This window comes from Bufo gargarizans, chromosome 2 (assembly GCF_014858855.1).
Source record: "Bufo gargarizans isolate SCDJY-AF-19 chromosome 2, ASM1485885v1, whole genome shotgun sequence".
Classification (NCBI taxonomy): domain Eukaryota; kingdom Metazoa; phylum Chordata; class Amphibia; order Anura; family Bufonidae; genus Bufo; species Bufo gargarizans.
This window is the reverse complement of record NC_058081.1, coordinates 343,810,728-343,834,015: the sequence shown is the minus strand read 5'-3', so window position 1 is coordinate 343,834,015 and position 23,288 is coordinate 343,810,728. Positions and strand designations below refer to the sequence as shown.

The 23,288-nt window shown below is 42.5% G+C and overlaps 1 protein-coding gene across 3 annotated transcripts in view; it reads right to left on the bottom strand.

Moving 5' to 3' along the window:
- Window positions 1-5,469: 5,469 nt before the first annotated feature.
- GAS2L3 (growth arrest specific 2 like 3) overlaps window positions 5,470-23,288 on the bottom strand; it is a 53,661-nt gene continuing 35,842 nt past the window's right edge. For all 3 annotated transcript variants that reach the window (XM_044277385.1, XM_044277386.1, XM_044277387.1), the window contains 5 exons: window positions 22,382-22,523; window positions 19,994-20,057; window positions 19,762-19,897; window positions 18,153-18,260; window positions 5,470-7,640 (listed from right to left, as the gene is read on the bottom strand). In XM_044277385.1, the coding sequence (XP_044133320.1) occupies window positions 6,372-7,640; window positions 18,153-18,260; window positions 19,762-19,897; window positions 19,994-20,057; window positions 22,382-22,523 (1,719 nt within the window). In that variant the 3' untranslated portion in view covers window positions 5,470-6,371. The remainder of the gene's footprint in view (window positions 7,641-18,152; window positions 18,261-19,761; window positions 19,898-19,993; window positions 20,058-22,381; window positions 22,524-23,288) is intronic.

Below are 23,288 nucleotides of genomic sequence, written 5' to 3'. Positions count from 1 at the left end.
TCCATTATTTATTCTGTCATAATAGAAGTCTGTGGCCTGCATGACGGATGGCGTTATGGTCCGTGTTAACAGACTCCATAACGCAATTCAGCATATACCTGCACACTAACTTCAAAATATGAAGTTCGCTCATTCTTACTGATGAGCTATCCTGGATAGGTCATCAGTATGAAAATCTTGGAAAACCCCTTTAATCTCCCCATTTCCTTGGCGCTTATTGAGCCTCATAACTAAAACTGAGAAACCTTCTCTGTGTATCCCAGGATACCAGCTATGCCACATCCAGACAAGATGGTGAGGAGGGAAGACAGCTGGCTGCAGCTGGAGCCTCCCCTTTTGCCCTGTCTGCAGTAGGATAAAAAAGATTGCCAAGCACAGCACCGTGGCCAGGACCAACCCTTCAGCCATTTCCCAGTCAATAAAAGGAACCCGTGTTCTCTGCAGGCTTTATACAAGACTGTTCCTGCAGGCTTTATACAAGACTGTTCCTGCAAATTTGCAAGGCTTATATCCTGCTTACTCATTTATTTCTAGATTTAATGTTATAAGATAAAGATCAGTTAAAACACATACTGCTGCCTTACCAAGATTAGTGCATTGCTTTACTAGGGTGATTATATAGTATAATACGTACAATCATCAGTTGTTCTGGCTGTTGTGTCATTTGTGCAACTTTCAATACACTCACTACAAGGAATATGCTCAAGAAGAAATGTTACCAAAAATGAAAAATATATTATCAGCAATGTGGGCATATGTTAACGAGAGAGTTTTATTATACAGTATGTATTGATGGTAGGATAATCATGAATTTAACGTTAACGCAATAAAGGATGGCCGGGAAACATCAGATATGGTTACTGTTCTATCTGGGGAGGTTTGGGGAAACATGGGCTTACAGCTGCTAAAAACACATTGATGTTTGGTGGCCGATAGACCTTACCCCTAGCCAAAGTACAATAGTTCTCCCATTCACCTAGGTCAGTGAGGGCTAACCTCCGGCACAACTCCTAAGACTTACACTTGTTTGGCTGTTCTCAGAACTCCATAGAAATAAATGCAGCATGCCGGGAGTTGTAGTTTCACGACAGCTGGAGTGCCAGAGGTTAGCCATCACAGAACTAGGCCATAGCCAGGCATCTGCCAGTAGAAGAGATGTGCATATAAGGAAACTACCCAAAAACATAACTTTTCTGTAACCAAGCAAGACACGGGAAATAGATTTGGTGACAATAAAAGTAGGAAATTTGTATTTTGTATTCATTGTTGCATTAGAATCCTTAAAGAATAATTTTTTGGGCAGGTAAAAAAATGGCAAGAAATTCACTTTAACATTTTTTTTCTTTTACAAGGTTTTTCTTTCGTTGTGGTGTTTTTAGTCATGTTTTACTTTCATTAATACACATAAAAAAAAAAGCCACACCAAGAGCATTCTGCGACTTGAAGCAAAAAAATAAAAATAAAAAACTGCCGGAGGATGAGCTTAATTTATGACGAGGTGCAGGCGCACGCACCGCAAGTCAGTGCACTTAGATTGAAATCTACTCCGGCCCCTGACTGGAGTAAATTTCAGTCATTTATACCAGTAAGCTGTGCTGATGGCCCTGCTCACACCACCCCCTGGCTACTCCCCAGTGATAAAGGTGGTGTAGAAATGCTGCAGGCACCTAAATACAAGTACACAAGTATTAATAAAAATAAAAAATAAAAACACAGGGGGCAATAATAAAATATCCCCAGTGTTTGTAGGGCATTTTACATCTTAGTGGCCAATATTTAACATCTGGCCGTGGTGTTTTTGGCTATATTAAAAACAGACACTGGACGTGTGCAACCACCCACACGGTGTGCACAGGCATCAGATTAATAAGGTACATGTTCACAATATTGGCTCGTTTACTACTTGCTGTAGAGTCCAAGATTTGATATTAACTGGACATACTGTAATTTATGGTAGTTAGAGATTCAAGCAGATTGCGATTGTGTATGTGATCTCATATGTGCTGTACTACAGACGTTGCAGCAAAACATCTTCGTGCCATTTCTATAATATTTAGACTAACTTTTTTTTATAGAATACATAGAATATATGGCTAGCTTTTTATATGAGAAATCAATTGAGTCAGTAAAAAACTAACATTAATATTTGCTGCATCTCATTAGGCAGGTTATACTTTCCCATTTCGTACAGCTCTTGGCTGTGAATAATGACTACAAAGGCGGTTTCAGAACCCCTTCAAAGGGGTTTTCCCAAGATGCATATACTGACATGCCCATTTGCAGCTCAGTCTTAGGCCGAATGCACACAGTCGTGTTCCGCGGCCGAGAGCGGTCTGTGGTATCCCGGGCTGGATTCCTGTTCAGAGCAGGAGCCGTATAGTGTATTACTGTAGCGCAGCAGCGACATAGCAATCAATGACGCCGTGCGCTCCTGCTCTGAACAGGAGTCCAGCCCGGCATACCACGGACCGCTCACGGCTGCGGAACACGGCCGTGTGCATTCAGCCTTAGGGTCCATTCACACATCCGTAAGTGTTTTGCAAAAACAGACATTGGCAATGTGCCATCCGCAATTTGCGGACTGCACATCGCCAGCACTATAATAGAAAATGCCTAAATCTTGTCCGCAATTGCGGACAATAGGATATGTTCTTTTTTTTTGCGGAAATGGAAGCACTGATGCGGAAGTGCGGATCCCCAAATGCGTATGCGGACAGCACATTCCAAAATTGTGGACGTGTGAATGGACGGTTATTTAAGTGAATTGGTCTGAGTTGCAATACCAAGCACAGCCACTATACAATGTATGGCACAGTGTCTGGTTAGCTGTGAGGAGTCTGCAGCCTCTTCAAAACAACAGATTGGAGGGGGCACCAGCGGTCAAACCCCCACCAATTAAATATCAAACCTGAGGATAGGTCATCAATATAAGAATCTCACAAAACCCCTTGGTTATCCCACAAAAAGTATTACTATGCACTGAATAAGGGCATTGCAAATTATTGCAAAATACATGCAATAAAAATATTTTTTATGCACATTACATTTTGCTCTCTGGTAGAAGTGGACTATATGCTCAGTATCTTCCCTGCTCCCTTGCCGATGTATTGATCTCATTAGTGAAGCTGTCCTGGTGGCCTTCATTCACCAATTCCTACAGTATATTCCTAGAAATATATAGCCATCTCTCTGTGGGGGCATTACATACAGTACAATAAGTTTTTCTGGGGCTATATGTCAGGGATTATGTTCTCTACAACTTTTCTCTCTTCCTTTTCAAAAGTGGCAACAAAAGTAGGGGAACTTTGAAACCGTAAGGGGCAGGGCAAGATTCCAACAGACTGGTCAGTAAAGACAGAAAAGGCTTCAAATTAAAGCACAAATCTAAGCCTACGCATAGCAGGTGTAGATTACGTTTTCCATCTTGAGGATAGGCCAAGAAGTGCCAAAGTTATTTAGACCAGCACCCCTTATTAAATGTTGTGTATTTTACTAACATTATAAGACTGGCATGTGAGACACCAGTCTGAGTAAAGCTCAGCATATAAAGCATAAAATATAAGCAAACTGGTGATATAGTAAACTAATGACCTACCTACAATGTACAAGACACCCGAGACGTACAATAAAACCCCACATTACATTGCTCGGAGTGACAAGAGAAAGGAAAAATTATATTTTATTAACATTAACTGCTAAGCTGAAAACAACCCTTGTGTATTATCTTACCTAATCGGTTTGTTAGATTACTTAACATTGTACTGTCGTTTTTTCCCCCCATGATGAACCAAATCTTAAATGTAAGTTCATATTTAGGGTTGCTAAAAGCAGGTGGTCACGTTACTGTAAGATGACTTTTTAAGTCTCCCATTAAGTACGGACATAATGACAAGTGAATGCAGTCGTTGCTGTAATAAGTTATATGGCACTACTGTGCGGTTCAATAGGACAAGCTGTCCAGCTGAGGCCACGTAATAAATGAGCCCATATGCAGAGATAGGGGTGTAGTCCACGTCATATACCTACAGGAAACAGTGACCACATGATTGTAATACACCCCTGGGAGATATTTTACTCTGGTAGTAGGCACTATGTATAATATTTCTCTGCCAAAACTGTATTAGTATATACAGTACTTATCTTTAACACTCATTTTCTCCATTAATATTTTAAGTTTCCCAAATTGTCAAGCCTTGGGTCAACTGTTATCTTTGGTGCAGGGCCTGGTTATGTTCTCCCGCCATGTTATTAACATATGCAAGACTCTTCCCCTCCCCCACAATATTTGTCAGAGAGGGCGATACTGATTTAAGGACCAAAACAATGAGTCATAGTATAGGAAGGGGAGAGGAAATGGAAGACCCAAGGCCAATTCTACATTTAAGGTAGTTTTCACATAGCTGGCATTTTATCATCCTAAAATCTTAGTTATGATACTACAGACACCATCATTTTAAAAAACGAAATAGAAGTATTGCCTTAAAGAGCTTTTTTTCTACTGCAAAACTAATATTTCAGTCCCCCCCCCCCCCCCCCAGGACATTTCAATGTGCTCGCAGTTATCAAATTACAGCCTTTGTGCCAGAAAAGCGGAGTCCAACAGTTGCAGATTTCACACATTTCTACGCGAATAGCGCATCACTTTACGCCACTCACTTGGTCTTGTCATAGAGGGTGCAGTGTGGCCTTTAGTGGATGGACCTAAACTAACTATACAGGCATGTAGAGCGGCGGCCCAGGGACACACCTGCACTTACTGTTATCCCTGGGTGCCGCTCCGTTCTCCCGTTATTGCCTCCGGTATCTTCGTAGTTAGGCTCCACCAAGGGGAACCTGCCGACGCCTCCTTCTCCCATGCTGCAGTGCTGGCCAATTGCAGCGCTCAGCTCATAGCCTGAGAGGCTTTTCTCTCTCTCAGGCTATGAGCTGAGCGCTGCGATTGGCCAGCGCTACAGCATGGAAGAATGAGCTGACGGCAGGTTCCCCTGGATGGAGCCTAACTACGAAGATACCGGAGGCAATAACGGGAGAACGGAGCGGCACCCAGGGATAACAGTAAGTGCAGGGAGATCCCTGGGCGTCGCTCTCCATGTATGTATAGTTAGTTTCGATGTTTTATTCTGGTGAAAGGTCCTCTTTAAGGCCCCATGCACACGGCCGTTGTTCACAGCCGTGTGTGGGCCGTGGAACCGCGGCCTGGATCCCTCCTGAGAGCAGGAGCGCACGGCGTCACTGGTTGCTATGACGCCGTGCGCCCCCTGCTGCCGGCACAGTACAGTAATACACTGGTATAGATCGTACCAGTGTAGTACTGTATTGCGGCGGCAGCAGGGAGATCACGGCGTCATAGCAACCAGTGACGCCGTGCGCTCCTGCTCTCAGGAGGGATCCAGGCCGCAGTTCCACGGCCCGCACACGGCTGTGAACAACGGCCGTGTGCATGGGGCCTAAAGGAGGAGTTTTCCAGGATTTAAAAAAAAGATGACCTATCCTCAGGATAAGTCACCAATATAAATATTGGTGGGGGTTTGACACCCGGCACCCTCGCCGATCATCTAGTTGAAGAGGAGACCACACCATGTGCGAGCAGCCTTACCTAGTTCAACATTGCAATGGTGAGCAGGTGCAACTACAAGCCGCGAATGGGAGCCTTGTAGTTACACCTGCTCACCGCTGCGCTGTCGATAGTGAGCAGGTAAAGAAACAGCTAAATCGGGGGGGGTGCCCGCCGATTTGATATTGATGACCTCACTATTAAAATCCTGGGGAAAACCCTTTAAATTCCTACAGCTGCCATTAAAAAAATAATGCATATGTTTCTATACATTACAGCAAATATGTGGCATGATTCCGCCATTCACTAGAAGTTAGCATTGCAAATGTCACTGCGCAACTCTGGAAAAAAAAATCCTATGTACACACCATACCACATAAGCCAACATCAATGTGTAATTGAGAACAAACCTGGCTGTCTTGACATGGTTTTATTACATTTTGCATAGTTCCAGTTTAAAATGCACTTGGAAATGTGATTTACCCACCTATAGATGCCTTTAAAAGCCTAACATGAAGGCACTTAAATATTTCTGTCTCCACAGTAAGGCAGCATTTGGTAGCAGTCTAAAAACTATATGGCTTCCCGCCAGCAGGATTATTCATACAGAGCACAGTTGGCGTGTACACATCTACCTGAGGAATAGCAGTAAATGACACCTGTAGATGTGTTTCTTGCATAGTGTTATTTTAGGTAGAGCATATAATTGTACTTGAGAATAAAAACATTAAATTATGTCTGCAGTAAAACCAAAGTGGACTTGCACACAATATGGAAAATGATCAATTACATCAATGACCCTGGTAAGGTGTTTTGTTCACTTATTTTTTGATACAATAAGGTGGTCTTCCTTGCTCTTAGCCAATTTATCTTTCATGGAATTTGGAGCGGCCCGGCGAGGCAGTTTTACCTTTGAACCAAGCTGATCAGAAGCAGTTGGTTCTTTATCTTTCTTTAAGGTGCTGCTCATAGGCTGAGTTTTTGAGGAGGGCTTTGTCTTTGGTATAGCCTGTGTTTTGGGTGCAGATTGTGGAAGTTTAACAACAGAGAGTGGTGTGCGTCCAGAGGCTGTAGTCTTATCAGACGCAGTCTTATTAGTGACATTTCTGGCAGTCTGGACTGGTTTAGCAGTGTTTGACTGGACTGCAGTTGGCGAATTCGATGAAGGTTTTGAAAGGTACGGAAAAACCGTGACTTTGTCAGGCACACGTGAAGATACCACAAAGGGCTTCCTCTCCTGGAGATTGTTCTTTGCTGTGTCTCCCTTTTTACTTATCTTTACATCCTTGGAGGAAACAGTGGCCGAGACACATTTCTGATTGGCAGTGCTCTTGCAGTTCTGCTTTACAACCTCAGTCCTCTTAGAGGACTCAGATTTACTTGATGTAATAGCTGGTGTACAAGAACTTGTTTTTAACGGTCCTGGCTTTGCCCGGAGGTCAGACACACCCTTAGATTTTGTTATAGGATAGGCCAAAGATGTGGGTGCACTTTTAGGAGCCTGTATCTTCTGGTTCTTACCCCCACACTGCATCACAAGTTCTCCATTCTGTGCAACTTTAGTAGTGTGTAAGCCATTGGTTTTCCCAACATTACTAGGTGAAGTAGTGTTTTTCTGTGTACCTCTGGTTTCAGGTCTACCTGTAGAAATATGTGGTGGGGAATTTGATTTCTTTGCTACCTTCTTTTGTGGCTCAGGAAGTAACGGAGACCCCTTTCTTGGCAGGACTTGGATTTTGGGACGTACTGATGAAATTGGCGGATTCTTAGTCCCCCTGTTAGAAGTCGACATAGGAGAGTTTTGACTTTTGAGGATACCACTGGAAGGGGTTACTTGCGGGGTTAGGGTAGAGGCTGTTTTTTGTGAACCATTGATTGCAGATAAGGGGTTCATTACAGGAGGCTGTAGAGATTTGCTTGCTTGTGTTGGCACACTGTCACTTTGTACACCTTTCTGGAACTGTAAAATCTTTTGCTCCAAAGTTGTAAACTGCAGCACTCTACAGGGGTCAAATTTCAACAGAAAACCTTGAAGCGTGTCCCATCCTCCTCCGACTCTAACCATGACATGCTTTCCATGTAGCATCTGGAAAAGAAATTCAACAAACAAACATTAAACTGCATTTACTCACCCAATAGTATTAAAAGGCTATACTGTACTCATCATCTTATAGTGATTATATTGTTAGCATATGACAGCAATTTATGATCAAACTTTAGAGTTAAACTAAGCTAGATTTATCATTCAGTATAAGTCACTGTGATAAATGTGACACAGTTGAAGACTGTAATTATTACCTTCTAATCTAGTTTAGACAGTATTAGTAAATGTGGGCCAAACACAAACTAATAAAATAACGCATCCAGATAGAAGTGTTAGAATGCCGCTAAACCTGGCATGCAGTTATGCTTCAGGCACATTTGTAAATTATTACAGTTTTAAAGTGTTTTCCCCCGCTGCTTTATAAAAAAGGCTCTCAGAGGCTACTTTTGGGTAGGGTACCATCTTTAAGATATCTACGACACAGTCGTAGACCATTTTCCTGGTTGACAGACTTTGAGAGAGGGCACATCAGTGGAATGAGAGAAGCAGGATGATCGTTTCAATGAACTGTCTGCCATACAGGCCATTCCGATCTAGATGTTAACAAGTGTTGGGAGCAGAGGTTATGCGAGGGCAAGTTCACACAGCAAACAGGCTCCTGACGGCCTAGACAGACTACCAGTTGAGAGGATTGTTTGACCTGCAAGGATTTTCCAGGAATGTCTCCTCCAGATTACAACACTTTCTTGTCCTACCTGGTCGCCATATTTAATCACAAATTGAGCACTTATGAGACCAGCTGGAACACCAGTTTCGGCAACCTGAGTGTACAGGATCTATAGGCCCTGCTGTAACATCTCTAGGAAAATGTGCCACAGGATACCATATGGAACCTGTATGACTTCATGCCCAACCATATCTCTTCTTGTGTCCAGGCTAGAGGTGGCCCATGAGGGTACTAGAGCCTCCTTTAAATTGTACAGTTTTCTCCAATAATCCTATCTTTTCGTTCTAAGAGACGGTTCACACACTTTTTTGGTACCGTTTGTTCCTCAAAATCTGCTCCAAAATTCCATGGGAAGCAACACTTTTTTTCCCCCCCACAAAAAAAAGCATGGAAAAAAGAAGCTGCAAAAAAGCTCTTTAAGAGTCTGTTTTTTGTGTGAATTCTGCACAGTTTTTGGCGCAGATCTGCCTGAAAATGCAGTTTTGTATTGAAGCAAAAACCCATTGGTAAAAATAAAAAATAAATAAAAAAAATAAATCACCAAAAAAAAAAAACCATTGAAAACGAGTGAAAGAAAAAACACATGCACATTCAGAGTTAGATTTTGCAGCGGTTTTCTTTTCCGGCATAGAGTTCCATCCTAGGGGCTCAATACCGGAAAAGAACTGATCAATTATATCCCCATGCATTCTGAATGGAGAATAATAGGTTCAGGATGTCTTCAGTTCAGTCTTTGACTAGGAAAAAAATAAAAATGAAGACTTGCCCGATCCGGCAATTTTTCCCATAGGAATGTATTAGTGCATTCAAAAATACCGGATCCGGAAAAATACATGATTCCAATCACCGGTAAATCACTTTTCCATGAGACCATGACAGCACCCTTGAGAGCCCGCCTCTATCCAGAACAGGAACTTCCATAGAGAGCTTCTTAAGGAGGGACCTGGCATCTATCCACCAGTTATTTGCGATATAGAAAAAAGAAGGAGTAGGACTGCACTCCGGAATAGTGATAAAAAAACTGTAGTTTATTCACCCATATTATGGCAAGTCTTGCGATGTTTCGGCTCACAAGAGCCTCTCTCAAGCTTGAGAAAGGCTCTTATGAGCCGAAACGTCGCAAGACTTGCCATAATATGGGTGAATAAACTACAGTTTTTTATCACTATTCCGGAGTGCAGTCCTACTCCTTTTCCTGTACTATTGGGTATTGCCGTTAGTTTTTTTCTTTTTTTTTGGGGGGGGGGGGGGGGGAATAATAGCGGGTGCTGTCATGGGCTCATGGAAAAGTGATTACCGGTGAGTGTAATCTTGTATTTCACCTATGCCCATGACAGCACCCTTGAGAGAGGACTAGAATAGAAACTAGACTTAGGGAGGGATAACAGCCTGCAAGACTTTTCTTCCAAAGGATAACTGATCCTTGCCGCGTAGATCCAGCTTGTAATGACGAAAAAAGGTAGTAGGTGATTTCCAAGTGGCGGTCCTACAGATTTGTTCAAGGAAGCTTTGGCTTTTTCAGCCTAGGAAGTGGAGACGGACCTAGTTGAATGTGCCCCAAACCCTAAAGGGCAGGGTTGTCCTACTGAGGAATAGGCCAAGGAAAAAGCTGCCACAATCCACCTGGAAAGAGTTCTGAGAGTAACCTTATCATTCTTCCCAGCATACTGTACAAAGACTTTCTCCAGGGTTCAGTTAGCGCCAAATATCTTAGGAGGCATCTCCTGACATCTAAAAAAGTGCAATTTCATTTCTTTCTCATTATTGGCTTTTGGCATAAGGAGGGCAGGACAAGGTCATGTGATCTATGAAAAAAGGAGACTACTTTGGGAAGAAAAGGAAGGGTCTGGTTTGAGAATTACTCTGTCGTCCAAGATTTTAGCGTAGGGAGGTAAAGTGGAAAGGGCAGATATTTTGCTTACTCGTCTGGCCGAGGCGATAGCCACCAGAAAAAACAGTTTTGAAGGATATCATCTTTGCTGGTAGGTCTAGCAGAGGCTCAAACGGTGGCTTCATCATACTGGACAAAACTAGGTTAAGGTCCCATGGAGGAGCAGATGTTCTGGGTATTTGCCTAGTACGATTGACTGCTTTAAAAAAAATCTTCTTACCCAAGCATGATTGGCTAAGGGGGAGTCGAAATACGCACTAAGGGCTGATACGTGAACCTTAAGAGTACTGATTCTCAGTTTTTTGTCTAGGCCGCTCTGCAAAAAAAAAAAAAAAAAAAAAAAATCAAGAACCACAGGCATTGGAGGGGGGGTCCAAAGGGTCTATTGGGACACCAGAAAATTTTAAAGAAGAAGTTCTTCCACACCCTTAAGTAAATGGACGAAGTAGTGTCCTTTCTACACAACAGGAGAGTATTGATCACATCTCCGGACAGGCCTTTCTTTTCTAGTAATGGCCCTCTCAGATACAAGGCAGCAAGGTGTAGGTTGTTCATTTCTGGATGGTACACTGGTCCCTGATGTAGCAAGTCCTGCGTGTCTGGCAGAATCCATGGTTCCATTATCGAAAGTTTGCGCAGGATTAGTCTCATCCTGTGCTGCCTCAGTTTCTGTAGGACCCTCAGAATAAGACTCATTGGTGGGAAGGCATATAGAAGGTTGTCTGGACAGGCTTAGGAGAAGGCGTCTATGCCTGTGGGCGAATCCTCTGGAGTTAGAGAAAAGAACAGATGACATTTGCAATTTTTTCTGTTTGCGAACATGTCTATCAAGGGTTTGCCCCAGAGATGTATTATCTGATTGAATACTGTCCGATTGAAACACCATTCTTCTTGATGTAGGCGATTTCGGCTTAGAAAGTCTGCTTTTCCGTTTTCTGCACCTTTCAAGTGCACTGCTTTTATGAAGCTGACTGAAGGGACGATTATAAAGAAGATTTCTTCTTTAATAGGACATGAGGACTTTGGACCTTGTCCCGCCCTGCCTGTTTAAATAGGACACTACCGTGGTGTTGTCTGAATTTTTTTTTTACCACTTTTCCTTTAATTTGGGGAGAAACGCTACCAGAGCCCACAGTACCGCTCTTAATTGTCTTGCGTTTTGAGAGTCTGTTTCCTCTTGAGGAGACCTCTCCCTGAGCAACTTCTACCTGGCAGTAAGCACCCCAACCCATGGGACTGGAATCTGTTCTCTTTGAGAATTGTATCCCAGAGGAGATCTTGAGAAAGGTTTGATGGATCTAACCACCACTGCAGGGATTGGATGACGTGGGATGGAAGATTCAGTTGGGCCTCCAAGGGGGATAGGGGCCCCTGCCATTCCTTCAGAATTTGCCATTGGAGTTTGAGAATGTAGTAATGCCCATTTGACTACCGGAATTGTGGACGTCATCCTGCCCAACACCGCCATCCTTTGCCTTATTGTTCTGTGTCTTGATGTAATTAAAGATTGTACACCTAAAATTTTGGAGACTTTGTTCTGGGGAAGTAGGCAGCGTTGGTTTATAGAGTCTTGAATTAGGCCTAAGAATACACAGCTTTTTGATGGGGTTAAGTTTGATTTATCCGCCATCCTAAATTCCCTAATATTTTGATTACTTCTTAAAGGTGGGAAGATTGAATGCTTTCTGACTCTGCTACTACCAATATATTGTCTAGGTAGGGAATTGCTAGGATATCCTTTTCTCTCATATGCGCCATTACTTCTGCCATTAACTTGGTGAACAGCCTGGGATACCCCAAAAGGATGCTCTCTGTATTGATAATGGTGGATTTCTCCATCAATGAGAATTGCTACCCTCAGGAACTTCTGGGAGTCTGCATGGATCCTGGGTGTGATAATATGCATCCTTTATGTCGAGAGTTGACATCACACATTTCAGAAAAAGCTGTTTTATTGTGGATTGAAATCGATTCCATTTGGAACTTCTTGTACGTGAGAAACTGGTTTAGCTGTCTTAAGTTTATTATCATCCTGAGGGTTCCATCTGGTTTTGGAACCAGAAAAAGGGAGGAATAGAACCCCTTCCCTCTTTCTGATTCCAGAACATCTATTGGGACTTTTTGTCAACAGGAAAAACACTTCTTGTTTTAAGGCCTGGTTTCTTATAGAGTTGCCGTCGAGTTTCGTCATTTTTAATCTTTCCGGTGGGGAAGAGGCAAATTCTAGACTAAATCCATCTCTTATTACCCCTAGAATCCAAGGGCTTGCGGAAATAGATTCCCAAGTGTTAAGGAAAGGGGACAATCTTCCTCCCACTGGGCTGGCACAGTCATTGTTGTGCAGGCTTGGAACGGTTACTAGACTGGGAGCTGAAAGGGAGACCTTTTTCTTTCTTATTTCTGTTATCCCTCCAGAATGTCTCTTATCTCAGAAATTATTAAATTTTGTTTTTACGAAAAAACTGGCGGTTATTTGTGGGTCTGCTGGAGGGGAACCCTTTTTTGTCATCCGCAGCTTTTTCTAACAGGATCGTCAAGAACAGATCCAAATATAAAGTTGCCCTGGCATGTAATAGCACATAGTTTGTTCTTTGACCCTGTGACTCCTGACCATCCTTTTAACCAAACCGCTCTTCTGGCGGAGTTAGCTAAAGCTGCGGACCTAGCGCTCAATTTTAAGGCATCAGCAGATGCATCTGAGATAAAGTCCATACATTAAGGATTGTGGGGAAAACCTAGCAGCTGTTTCCTTGGGGTTTTGTTTTCTTTATGCGCCTCCAGGTCTTGCAACCATATTTTAAGGGATCTTGCTGTGGAAGTAGCTGCGATGTTAGGCTTAAATGCCTGGGTGGAGGTCCTCAAAGGGCAACGCTGATTTTTTTGGGACATTTTGGCGGTTTATCCCAATTAGAGCATTCCCCTTAATCAAACGGATACTTTCTTTTAACATTTTTCAGGACAAAGAATTTCAGTTTTTTTCCATTCCTTTTGTATTAGAAGTTTTATATTCTCATTAATTGGGAAAACTCTGGATCTCTTGTGACCCAAGTCACCGAACATGATTTGCTGAACAGAGCTCTGCTCTTTGGACTCCTGCACCTTCATTGTCGCCCTAATGGCTTTAAGTAAGGAGTCTGTATCTTCATGCGAAAAAAGCCGTTTACCCGCTGACTCCTCCTCAGATGACGAATCCGAAGAATCTCGGATCTCTCCCTGATCTGCTTCAACCTCAGAAGAATCTGATCTGAGAAGCGACTGGTACGACTGTCTGCCCAAGGGGGGGGGTAGATGGAAGGAGTTTTTTTAAACTCTTAAAGAATCCACTATCTCAGTTTTCACCATGCTTTTGATGTTTTGCATGAAAGATGGAGATTCTTTCTCTAGCATCTTATCCCAATACAACGCCCGCAGAGCAGCTTAAGTCAGGAAGGGGTTAACTTCTTCTTATAAGTAGCACATGCCTTCCAGCGTGTTTTAGCGATAGCTTTCCTGGGGCTCTTTTTTATTTTCTGGGGACAAACAGAAAAAGACCCTCTTAGTACAAAGTATATAAAAAAAAGTTGGGGATTAGCCCCCTTATCCCACCAGGAGTACCGATCTGGAATCATGGGCCTGGATTTCAGTGCGCTGACCACCCTCTTCTTCCATGGCAAGGTCCAGTGATGGAGGGTCTTCCATAAAAGGGATCTCCAGACGTCCTCTGGCTGGCACCCCTCCACCTGCGCACTGAGCGGAGTTAAATACTCCAGGTTTGGCCCTCACCACCCTCCACTCTGCGGCCTGCAGCGCTGACTTCCGGGATGCCGTACGTTCCAACTACCGCAAGTCGCGCACGCATCACTTCTGGTTCGCACTGCGCGCCTGCCCAGAAAGCTCTGCACTGCCTTCCCCTCTGTAATTCTTCCAGGCATGTTGCAAGCCAGGGAGAACAGGCCCCGAACCTCCCGAACACCGCCAGGAGGATCCGATGTGACAGCGGTACCTCTTGGTACCGCCGGAACTGCCAGCAGAGGGTTATTCAGCGACAGCCAGGAACGGGAAGGGTGTTTGCCCAGACTTCAGGCGGCTCCAAGAGGAGACTTACGCCGCACCAGGTAACCCCTATGGCTACATTCAAAGATACCTGCAGCCCTTTAAAAGCTCTCCAAAGACAGGAAACAGGAACTGTTGGATAGATGTCGGGTCCCTCCTTAAGAAGCTCTCCATAGAAGTTCCCGTTTCCTGTCCTGGATAGAGGCGGGCTCTCAAGAGTGCCGTCATGGGCATAAGGGAAAAATAAATGCCGGATCCGTTTTGCCAGATGACACCGGAAAGACGGATCTGGCATTTCAATGCATTTTTTTTTACTGATCAGGCATTTTTAAGACTGATCAGGATCCTGATTAGTCTTACTAATGCCATCAGTTGGCATAAGTTTTGCCGGCGACTGAACTGCTTACCGGATCACTCTGCTGCAAGTGTGAAAGTAGCCTTACATATATCATTACATTCACAAATATAAAGTTTCATTCCATTCCAACAACTCCTTAGTGTGTTTATTTTTTTGTCTCCATCTATCTCTATATTAGGTTATACATGTATATTAGTTGAGATAGAATGAGATTATATATTTATATATTAGGCCTGCACATTAATCGCCAAAGCAATCGCAATTAATCGCCATATCGCAATCGCCAATTGGCCGACCCAAAAATGCTGCAATTATATTACCATATTTTTCGCTTAATAAGACAAACTTTTCCCCCCCCAAAAGTTGAAAATGGCAGTGCGCCTGGTTGGCTTTTTACGTGGTTGACACGGATGTATCGCCGGCCGCTATGCTGCACAGCGTGGCTGGCAATACATCAGTTACAGTATGGGGAGGGAGGAGGGGCTGGAGGCAAGTCGTTAATTTAATGAACAAATGTTCTTTTATTTATTCTATTTTATTTATCTGTTCTGTGCAGTGCTATTAAGAAAATGGCAAGTTTTGTATTTTGTACTTTTGCAGTAATGCAAATGTTATTTAATTTAGTAAAAGATGTTTTATTTTTAAAAACACTGTGCATTTCAGTTCAGTTAAGCATAACTACATTTCTGCATTCAGTAATTTGTGTGTGCTTTTGCCTTGAAAATCCAAGCAAATAGACCTCTAGCACAATTCCCTTAAAATATCGCATTGCATACCGTTATCGCAATCGCACAAAATTCCCATATCATGCAGCCCATATATATATATATATATATATATATATATATATATATATATATATATATATATATATATATATATAAAAAATTTAGGAGATATATGTTATTACAAGTATAAAACATTGTCGGGTTTTTTAAATTATTTAGCTACAGATCTAAATTTGTCGTCTCTGCAACCGTGTCTAAAGAAACCAAATTGATAGGATTCAGAATTCATCTGCGTCTCCAATTGTGCCTGTAACTGGACAGAATGAGGACACAGCAATGTGTTCTGTTTTGTGGGTGGTTTTTGTTTTCCTGATGGGATTTTCCTATCACAAGGAGGAATCACAAGGGAACTGAATGAAGTCTTTGAATGTGTTAAATGAGCAGCACATAATTTTCTCTGTATTTCAGGGCACTCATTTTCTGAGATTTTTATGTGAGTGTAAATGTCACTATCTCGCTAATGGAGTCACCAGGGTAAGGGTGACTTTAGACAGGTGCATAATCGTTTTAGCGATTAACACTGGAATTTAGCGATTTAAAACTGATCACAGACTAGCATTTTCGATCAAAGATTATTGAAAACAAATTTGTTCACATGCGATCATTTACTCACTTAATCCAGGATCATTCACTGTATTTACACAGCAGCAATTTACATAATCTACCTGTTTCTACATCACATTGTTGAAAGATCAAACCATGTATCTTTACATTACCACCATTCATAAATGGCAAACGGCAGTTTGTTTGCATAAACTATTTTGAACAAGCGCTTTCAGTACATACATTTACACTATACAATTATCACAGACATGAATTGTTAGTGTGTGAATTGTCTGCTGGTCTAAATGAGCCATAAATGCAAGTGATTAAAAATTACCACTTTGTGTTTTAATTCCTTATCCGCAACATCTTTACTTGTGGTCTGCAAAAGGGAATATTCTGGAGAAGTCCAGAGGCCAAAAACCCATCCTACTATTACACCAAGCTGAGCGTGTTTCTCAATATAAATTACTGTCATAAAAGAAATCAGCCAGGGATACTTAAAGGGATTCTGTCATGAGATTTTACACCTATAACCTAAACATATGCTCATGTCCGGAGTAATAACAAGAATCCTAAGCTGGCCTTATTAAACTTCACTGTGGCTCTATTTGCACAAAAAGCAGGTTTTTATAACCTGTCAATCACTCACTTAAGGTGCCCAAGGGGAGGTCCATTAATACAGGGTGCCCAGCATGCGCACTTCGCTCAACAAAGCTGCTGCCAGGAGTCCACAGCGCATCAGGCTGAGCCTAGGTGCACAGGTGCGAGATCTGGCAGAGGGACGGGTAGGATTGCGGAGGCGGTGCTGAGATAGGAAAGGCGGCGCTGGGCACTGGACAGCGAGGGGTCTGGCCAGGCACCCTGTATTAATGGACCCCCCTTGGGCACCTTAAGTGAGTGATTGACAGGTCATAAAAACTAGGTTATAAAAAAATAAAGCCACAGTGAAGTTTAATAATGCCAGCTTAGGATTCATATTACTCACGGACATGAGCATATGTTTAGGTTATAGGGGTAAAATCTCATGACAGAATCCCTTTAATGGCATATTTCAGGATTTTACCTTTGATGGCCTTTCCTCAGGATAAACCATCAGCATCTAAATCGGTGGGGGTCTAACACTCTGCCAAACAATTGTTTTGGGGTAGCTCCGTGCCATAACACAGCTCCATCTATTGTATAGTGGATTGGCCTGGTTACTGCAAAGCTGCTCCCATTCCCTGCTTCTGCAGGGGCACAGTGTGCCTGACCCCAGTCAGAGATTCATGGCCTATCCTGAGCATGGGCCATCACTTGGTAAAATCCTGAAATACCCTTGACAGCCCTATGAAGCCTAAAGGGTTGCCCAGGACATTTAACTCACCAGCTAAAAGCATAGGATGTGATAAAATAAGTATTACTCACCTGGTAAATCCCCTGCCACTTCAATGCCACCACTTTGGTGGTTCTGCCCGCCCTTTTTAGGTTTGCTAAATTTTGTTGCTACCAACTGCATGTGGCCACTGCAGCCAATCATTGTTCTTAGGGGTGACAGTATTGTGGGCACATGACCAGCTGCAGCGGTCACATATACATTTTTGGAATGTGATCACCGCAGAACAGTAACAGCGACCAACATTGTAGCTAGTGACCAACCCTTTTTAGCCAGATAACAAAAAATTTTAATTATGACTTTACATGGTAGACTTGTATATGATAGAAACCTTCAGTACCATGAGCATTGCTTTCATTTTCCAAAACTTTACCACTCCATTAACCATTTCCTTTAACTACTGTGTATTCAGATTCAGATTACAGAAACAGATGTTTCCCCCAGGAAACTGCAAACTGTCTGGTGCCCCAGCAATTCATAGAAAGGAAACAAAAGGCTGATGTGCACGTGGATATCTATCAGGTACATTGCCACTTCATTTAGACTGTCCTTTCCGACAATACACTCTAAAATTACCAGCCCTCTAATATTCTTTTACAGTATAAATAAACCAGCACCCATTTCTAAAAAGGACTATATTGTTTCTTGTGGCTGCATAATAATTATCTACTCCTAGACGGCAGCTCCAAATGGATGTTAGCACGCTGGAAATTTTCTAAGTGATGTACTTTCTGACCTATTAATGGGCACCTCATAAATAATGCACGGATCCGTATGGACTTTTAGCGAACACATTTTAGGAGTGACCTATACACACACATTTTACATCCCTTCACTCACCCTTATGAATAGGATTTTATCCCCTAATCGATAGCGGCCCTCTGATAAGTATTCAATGGAGAATCTGTGGGAGCAGTTGCAGGGAGGATCTTGAGCAATATGGGTCACCTACAAAGAGAATGCAATGAACAAACATGTGCAAAAATATGGTTAGTTGACAGTGTGACTACTATTAGCTAAACATTTAAATTAACGCCGCCATATACGTATGAGGGGAATCAAAAGATTCCCACCAAAGCATTTTGTAATACAACGGATTTTCATCTAATTGCTTAATAAACTAATCTCTAGTCTACTTTTCCACTTAACCCTTTTCTAAGGCCCCTTGCACACAAACATATTTTCATTCAGCATCCAACCCGCATATTTTGCAGGTCGGATGCGGACCCGTTCATTTCAATGGATCAGCAAAAGATGGGGACGGTATACTGTGCTGTTTGGGGGTAGCTCCGTGAGATAGAACATGTCATATTCCTGTCTGTTTTGTGGTCAAAAATAGGCATTTGTAACATAGGGCAAAATGTGCGGGACCAGAAAATATGGGACACACTTGTCCGGTATCCACGCGGACAGCAAAGCGGATATAGTTGTGTGAATAGAGCCTAAAAGTGGAAGCACAAAAGTTTTATAGTTAGTGCTATAGGTAGGATGCTTCAAAATTTCCAGTCCTAACTCCCAAAGCATTATCAAAGTCCCGGGATGTGTGTAATGCAAAAGAAGTAAACGATCAGAAAGTAACTCCAGGCTGTAATACCCTCGTTACAGATATTTCAAAACTGTACGTGCTCATGACAATATATTATATGCCATGAGAAACATTAAATAAATGTGTCAGAATGACAAACTGCCCAATTTCCCCAGCACGATCAGCTGGCTGAACACATACTACTCAGCAACACTTACCTGGTCATGACCGATATCACGAGTATATATTACAACAGGCTCATTATAAGTTTAATTAACATTTACAAGTTCACACAATGCATTACTGTTCATGAAAACCAACTCTTAAAAGGAGGTGTACACCTTTGGGTTTGGGTTTTGGCAAGCCGCCCCTCATGGGCAGACCTGCAAAGGGAAGCATACTTACCTGCATCCTGGCGCTGGGTCACAGCTCTTTTACTTCATGGCCGTTGCTGCTCCGCTAGTCACCCTGGATGTACATTTCCAGTTTGATGCCGCTGTAGCCAAGCACTTGGCGCAACAGTGACCTGAGTCACATGACCATTTGTCAAGACGCAAGTGGAGCAGGTCACCATTGTCTGCCACGTCAAACAGGAAGTTTACATCCAGGGAGCCCAGCGGAGCTAAGGAGCCAGTGCTGGGAAGCAGGTACGTATTGGTCACAGTCATGTGCTGGTATGGCATGATATCATCAAATGCCATCGCAGCCCACTAAACTAAACGCTGGAGCAGTGGGTGATTTAACAGTATATAAGCTAGTATACAATATGCAGCTAGTTTACAGCTAAGTTCCTAAATAGAGAAATTACACCCTGTATGTGATATGCCAATTCGGCAGGGATTCTGTAGTGAGAACATGTTCAGTCACTACTCATCATTAGCCCTAACAGCTAAAGAAAGAATATGCATTCCAACAGCATCTTACAGCCTCATGCAGCTCGTGATGACAGCAGGTTTTCTCAATAGTGGTAGGAGCTAGCGGTCCAGATTCCATTAACAGTGTTTCTTCAAGTTCAATCTCTTTTTCAAGCTTTACAAGAACAGGTGGTTCCACTCCATATCTTTAGCAGGTTAAAGAAAGGAAAAAAAAAAAAAAATCATATTATGACAGGTAGGTACGGTTTGTAAGATGGAAAAAAAGGGGTCGGGGGACATACCGGGATACAATCCGGCCCACATCAAGGAGGCAGAGACACACTTGCCGGGGATCTTTATGTAGAACTAGAAGACATTTAAGCCATCAAACCATTTAAAAGTGTGGTCTCCTCATCTGATCTGCTACTTACTACTATCGGACATGCAAGCAAAAAAATACAAATACTTTATATTAAGCAGCTACTATTAGGGACCATTCACACAGCATATTTTGACACTTGTGGCTGAGCGCGATACCAAACAGAACCGCTATACAGTGTACGGCGCTGTGCTTGGTGACCATGGAGAAGGCCGTGGTGCTCACAGTTCTGATCGACAGGGGTCCAGGGTGTAAGACCCCCACTTATCAGATACTGATGACAGGTCATCAGTATCAAAATACTGGGGAAAAAAAACAACATTTAAAACCACCACTCAACAATAGTCAGTGTTTCCTCCCTTTGAAAATAATAGGAGATCGACACCATGCAGTTTCCAGTGGAATTTTGGTGTGGTGTCCACATCAAAATTCTGCCGGGAAAAACGCAGTGTGAACAGCCCCTTAAAGATATTTTTTGTACACCGTTATTCATGAATCAAAATAGAATAGCTTTAGAAGAAAAGACTTGAAAAGGACTACTGGGGCAGACAAATTTAATTGCAGTAGGAGACACATTAGCACTCATAATGAGCTGTCAGATACTGTCTGACAAATGCTACATAGCAGCTGCTGGTCAGCCGCTCAGCCATCTCCTTGAAGGCATATTTAAGAACACGATGTAGAGTTGTAAGTGGAAGTATATAAAGTTTTAGCAAAAGGATTTTGCACCTCTTAACAGTTTCCAAATATTTTCATCTATGTGTTCACGAGGTTTACTATTTGAAGTGGCTAGCGGATTCAAAATGGCCTCTCTGAAAGGAGTCTATTGTTGGAAGTTATTTTTGGTCACTCATCATAGGAACTTCGTAACAAAGCCATCATTAATGATCAAAACTGGGTCAATAAACAAAGGATCACGCGATTATTTAAAGAAACACACAATACAGAGACCATCTGCCACATGCTAGATAAGAAGCCCTGGTTTCAGACAAGAAACATATGTGAACAGCTAAGCTCCATACTGCAAATCTGGCTATGTAACAGGACAATGAAATTATGAAAGCAACCAACACAGAATTCTGAACATAGGGTTATACCTTATTTTGACTTATAAAATATTACATATTTTTTCTACTCATGACCCAAACCAGTGTTTCCCAAAAAGTGGCTTGGTAGTCATATGTAGCACCTCATCTGGATCAGCAGCTCTGAAACCACTGTGCCCTAGTGACACCATGAAGGTGATGATAGTGGCTGGTTAATATTCATGCAAAAACCATTGGGTTCATTTATTAAGCTGGTGTAAAGTAGAACTGGCTTAGTTGCCCATAGCAACCAGATTCCTCCTTTCATTTTCCAAAGGAGCTGTCAAAAATGATAGGTGGAATCTGATTGGTTGCTATGGGCAACTAAGCCGATTCTACTTTACACCAGTTTGACAACTGCCCCCACATGTGACTCTTTTACATCTTAAATAGACTTTATTCCTTTTAATGCCTAGTGTGGCTCAACACCACCTGTCAAAATGGCTCACAAAGTTGGGAACCTTTACCCTAAGCGATACACTGTTGGTCATCAAACTGAGAAAATACCACTGGCACAGAAATGATATTCACTGTTTAGACCGAGCACAACATCTGCATGGAGTTTTTACTGCACAATAGAGTAATTGGGTTAAGGATTTAAGCCGAATGTGCACAGCAGTGTTCTGCGGCCGTGAGCGGTCCGTGGTAACCCGGCCTGGATTCCTGCTGAGAGCAGGAGCGCACGGCGTCATTGGTTGCTATGACGCCGTGCGCTTTATGCCGCCGTTGCACTACAGTAATACGCTCGTATGATCTATACGAGTGTATTACTGTAGTGCAGCGGCGGCATGAATTGCATGGCGTCATAGCAACCAGACAGGAATCCAGGCCGGGTTACCACGGACCGCTCACGGCCGTGAAACACAGCATTAGGCTTTATTAAGAACGGTGGTCCTAACATCTGCCCTGGGACAATTTTTTTCCACAACCTGACAAACGCTTGGCATAAAAAATAAAAAATCTAAAAAAAATAAAAATAAAGTTTAAAAATAAAATTGTGTTTACATAAGTGTTCCACAGAGTAGTATAGACAGTCTGTTTTCCTTTTCCCAAAACTCTCCCAAGATGGCCTCACTTTTTTACCTTACCATTTCTTCATCGTCCTGCTTTTTTACCTCCTTCATGCCTATATCTCTATAGACACTTCAGTTGTTTTGCTGGAATCTCAGTAATTTTTATAAAACATTTTATATAAAAATAAAATAAAAAATGTACTCTAGACTTACCCAGACCTTCAGATTCAAAAAGATAGGCATCATCTACCCCAATACTCTTACACCAACGAAGGAAGTTAGCCGTGTTGTCTCGAGCAAAGAAAGAGCCAGATGGAGCATCTTTTCTGCATGGCACCCTCCTCATGGGCATTCTCTGGAAGATACAGAGAAGTGTACAGCAGAAGACACAGCTGGCAGATTATGTTGTTCTGCTACAAGGGTAGAAGCACCTGTACCAATTTTTAAGGCTGCACTGACATCATGTTACCCTACTGTTAGTGTATCTGTCAGGAACCTAAATGTGTACATAGAATGCCCTTTTGGCCATCCACCTGGTCAGAAATACATCAGTATCCCGCAAAAACACACACACACACACACACACACACACACACACACACACAGAGGAATAGCATAGTAGGCAAGGCTACTGCATTCCACAATGCCCAGAAAGAAAAATAACCACCACAGACTATGGGTGACCTATACCACTGTATTGCATCACTCGTTGGCCCCCAATAAAGGGAATCTGTCACCCTGATTTGGGACTATTATCTTCAGTACTACTCGCGTATTACTGCAGATAAGGAGTCCAGATCACTAGTTTTTCTTCTGCCCTAGTTCCCCCACTGTCAGTGCTCAGAGTTGCACTGAAATACAAAGTCCAGACTGCTGTGCATTTCTAACATAATGGAGAGGATTTGTGCGCATGCACAGCAGTCCCGAATGTATTTTAAGGCAACTGAGCAATGTCTGCAAGGGATTGGGGGCAGTAGGAAAGTAAAGATAGTAATCTGAACTCTTTATCTGCAGTACTACTCGTGTATTACTGTACATAATGGTCCAAAATCAGGGTGACAGATTCCCTTTAAACGGACACCTCAGAGAGCGCTAGTGACATCACTACCCGCAAAAGCTC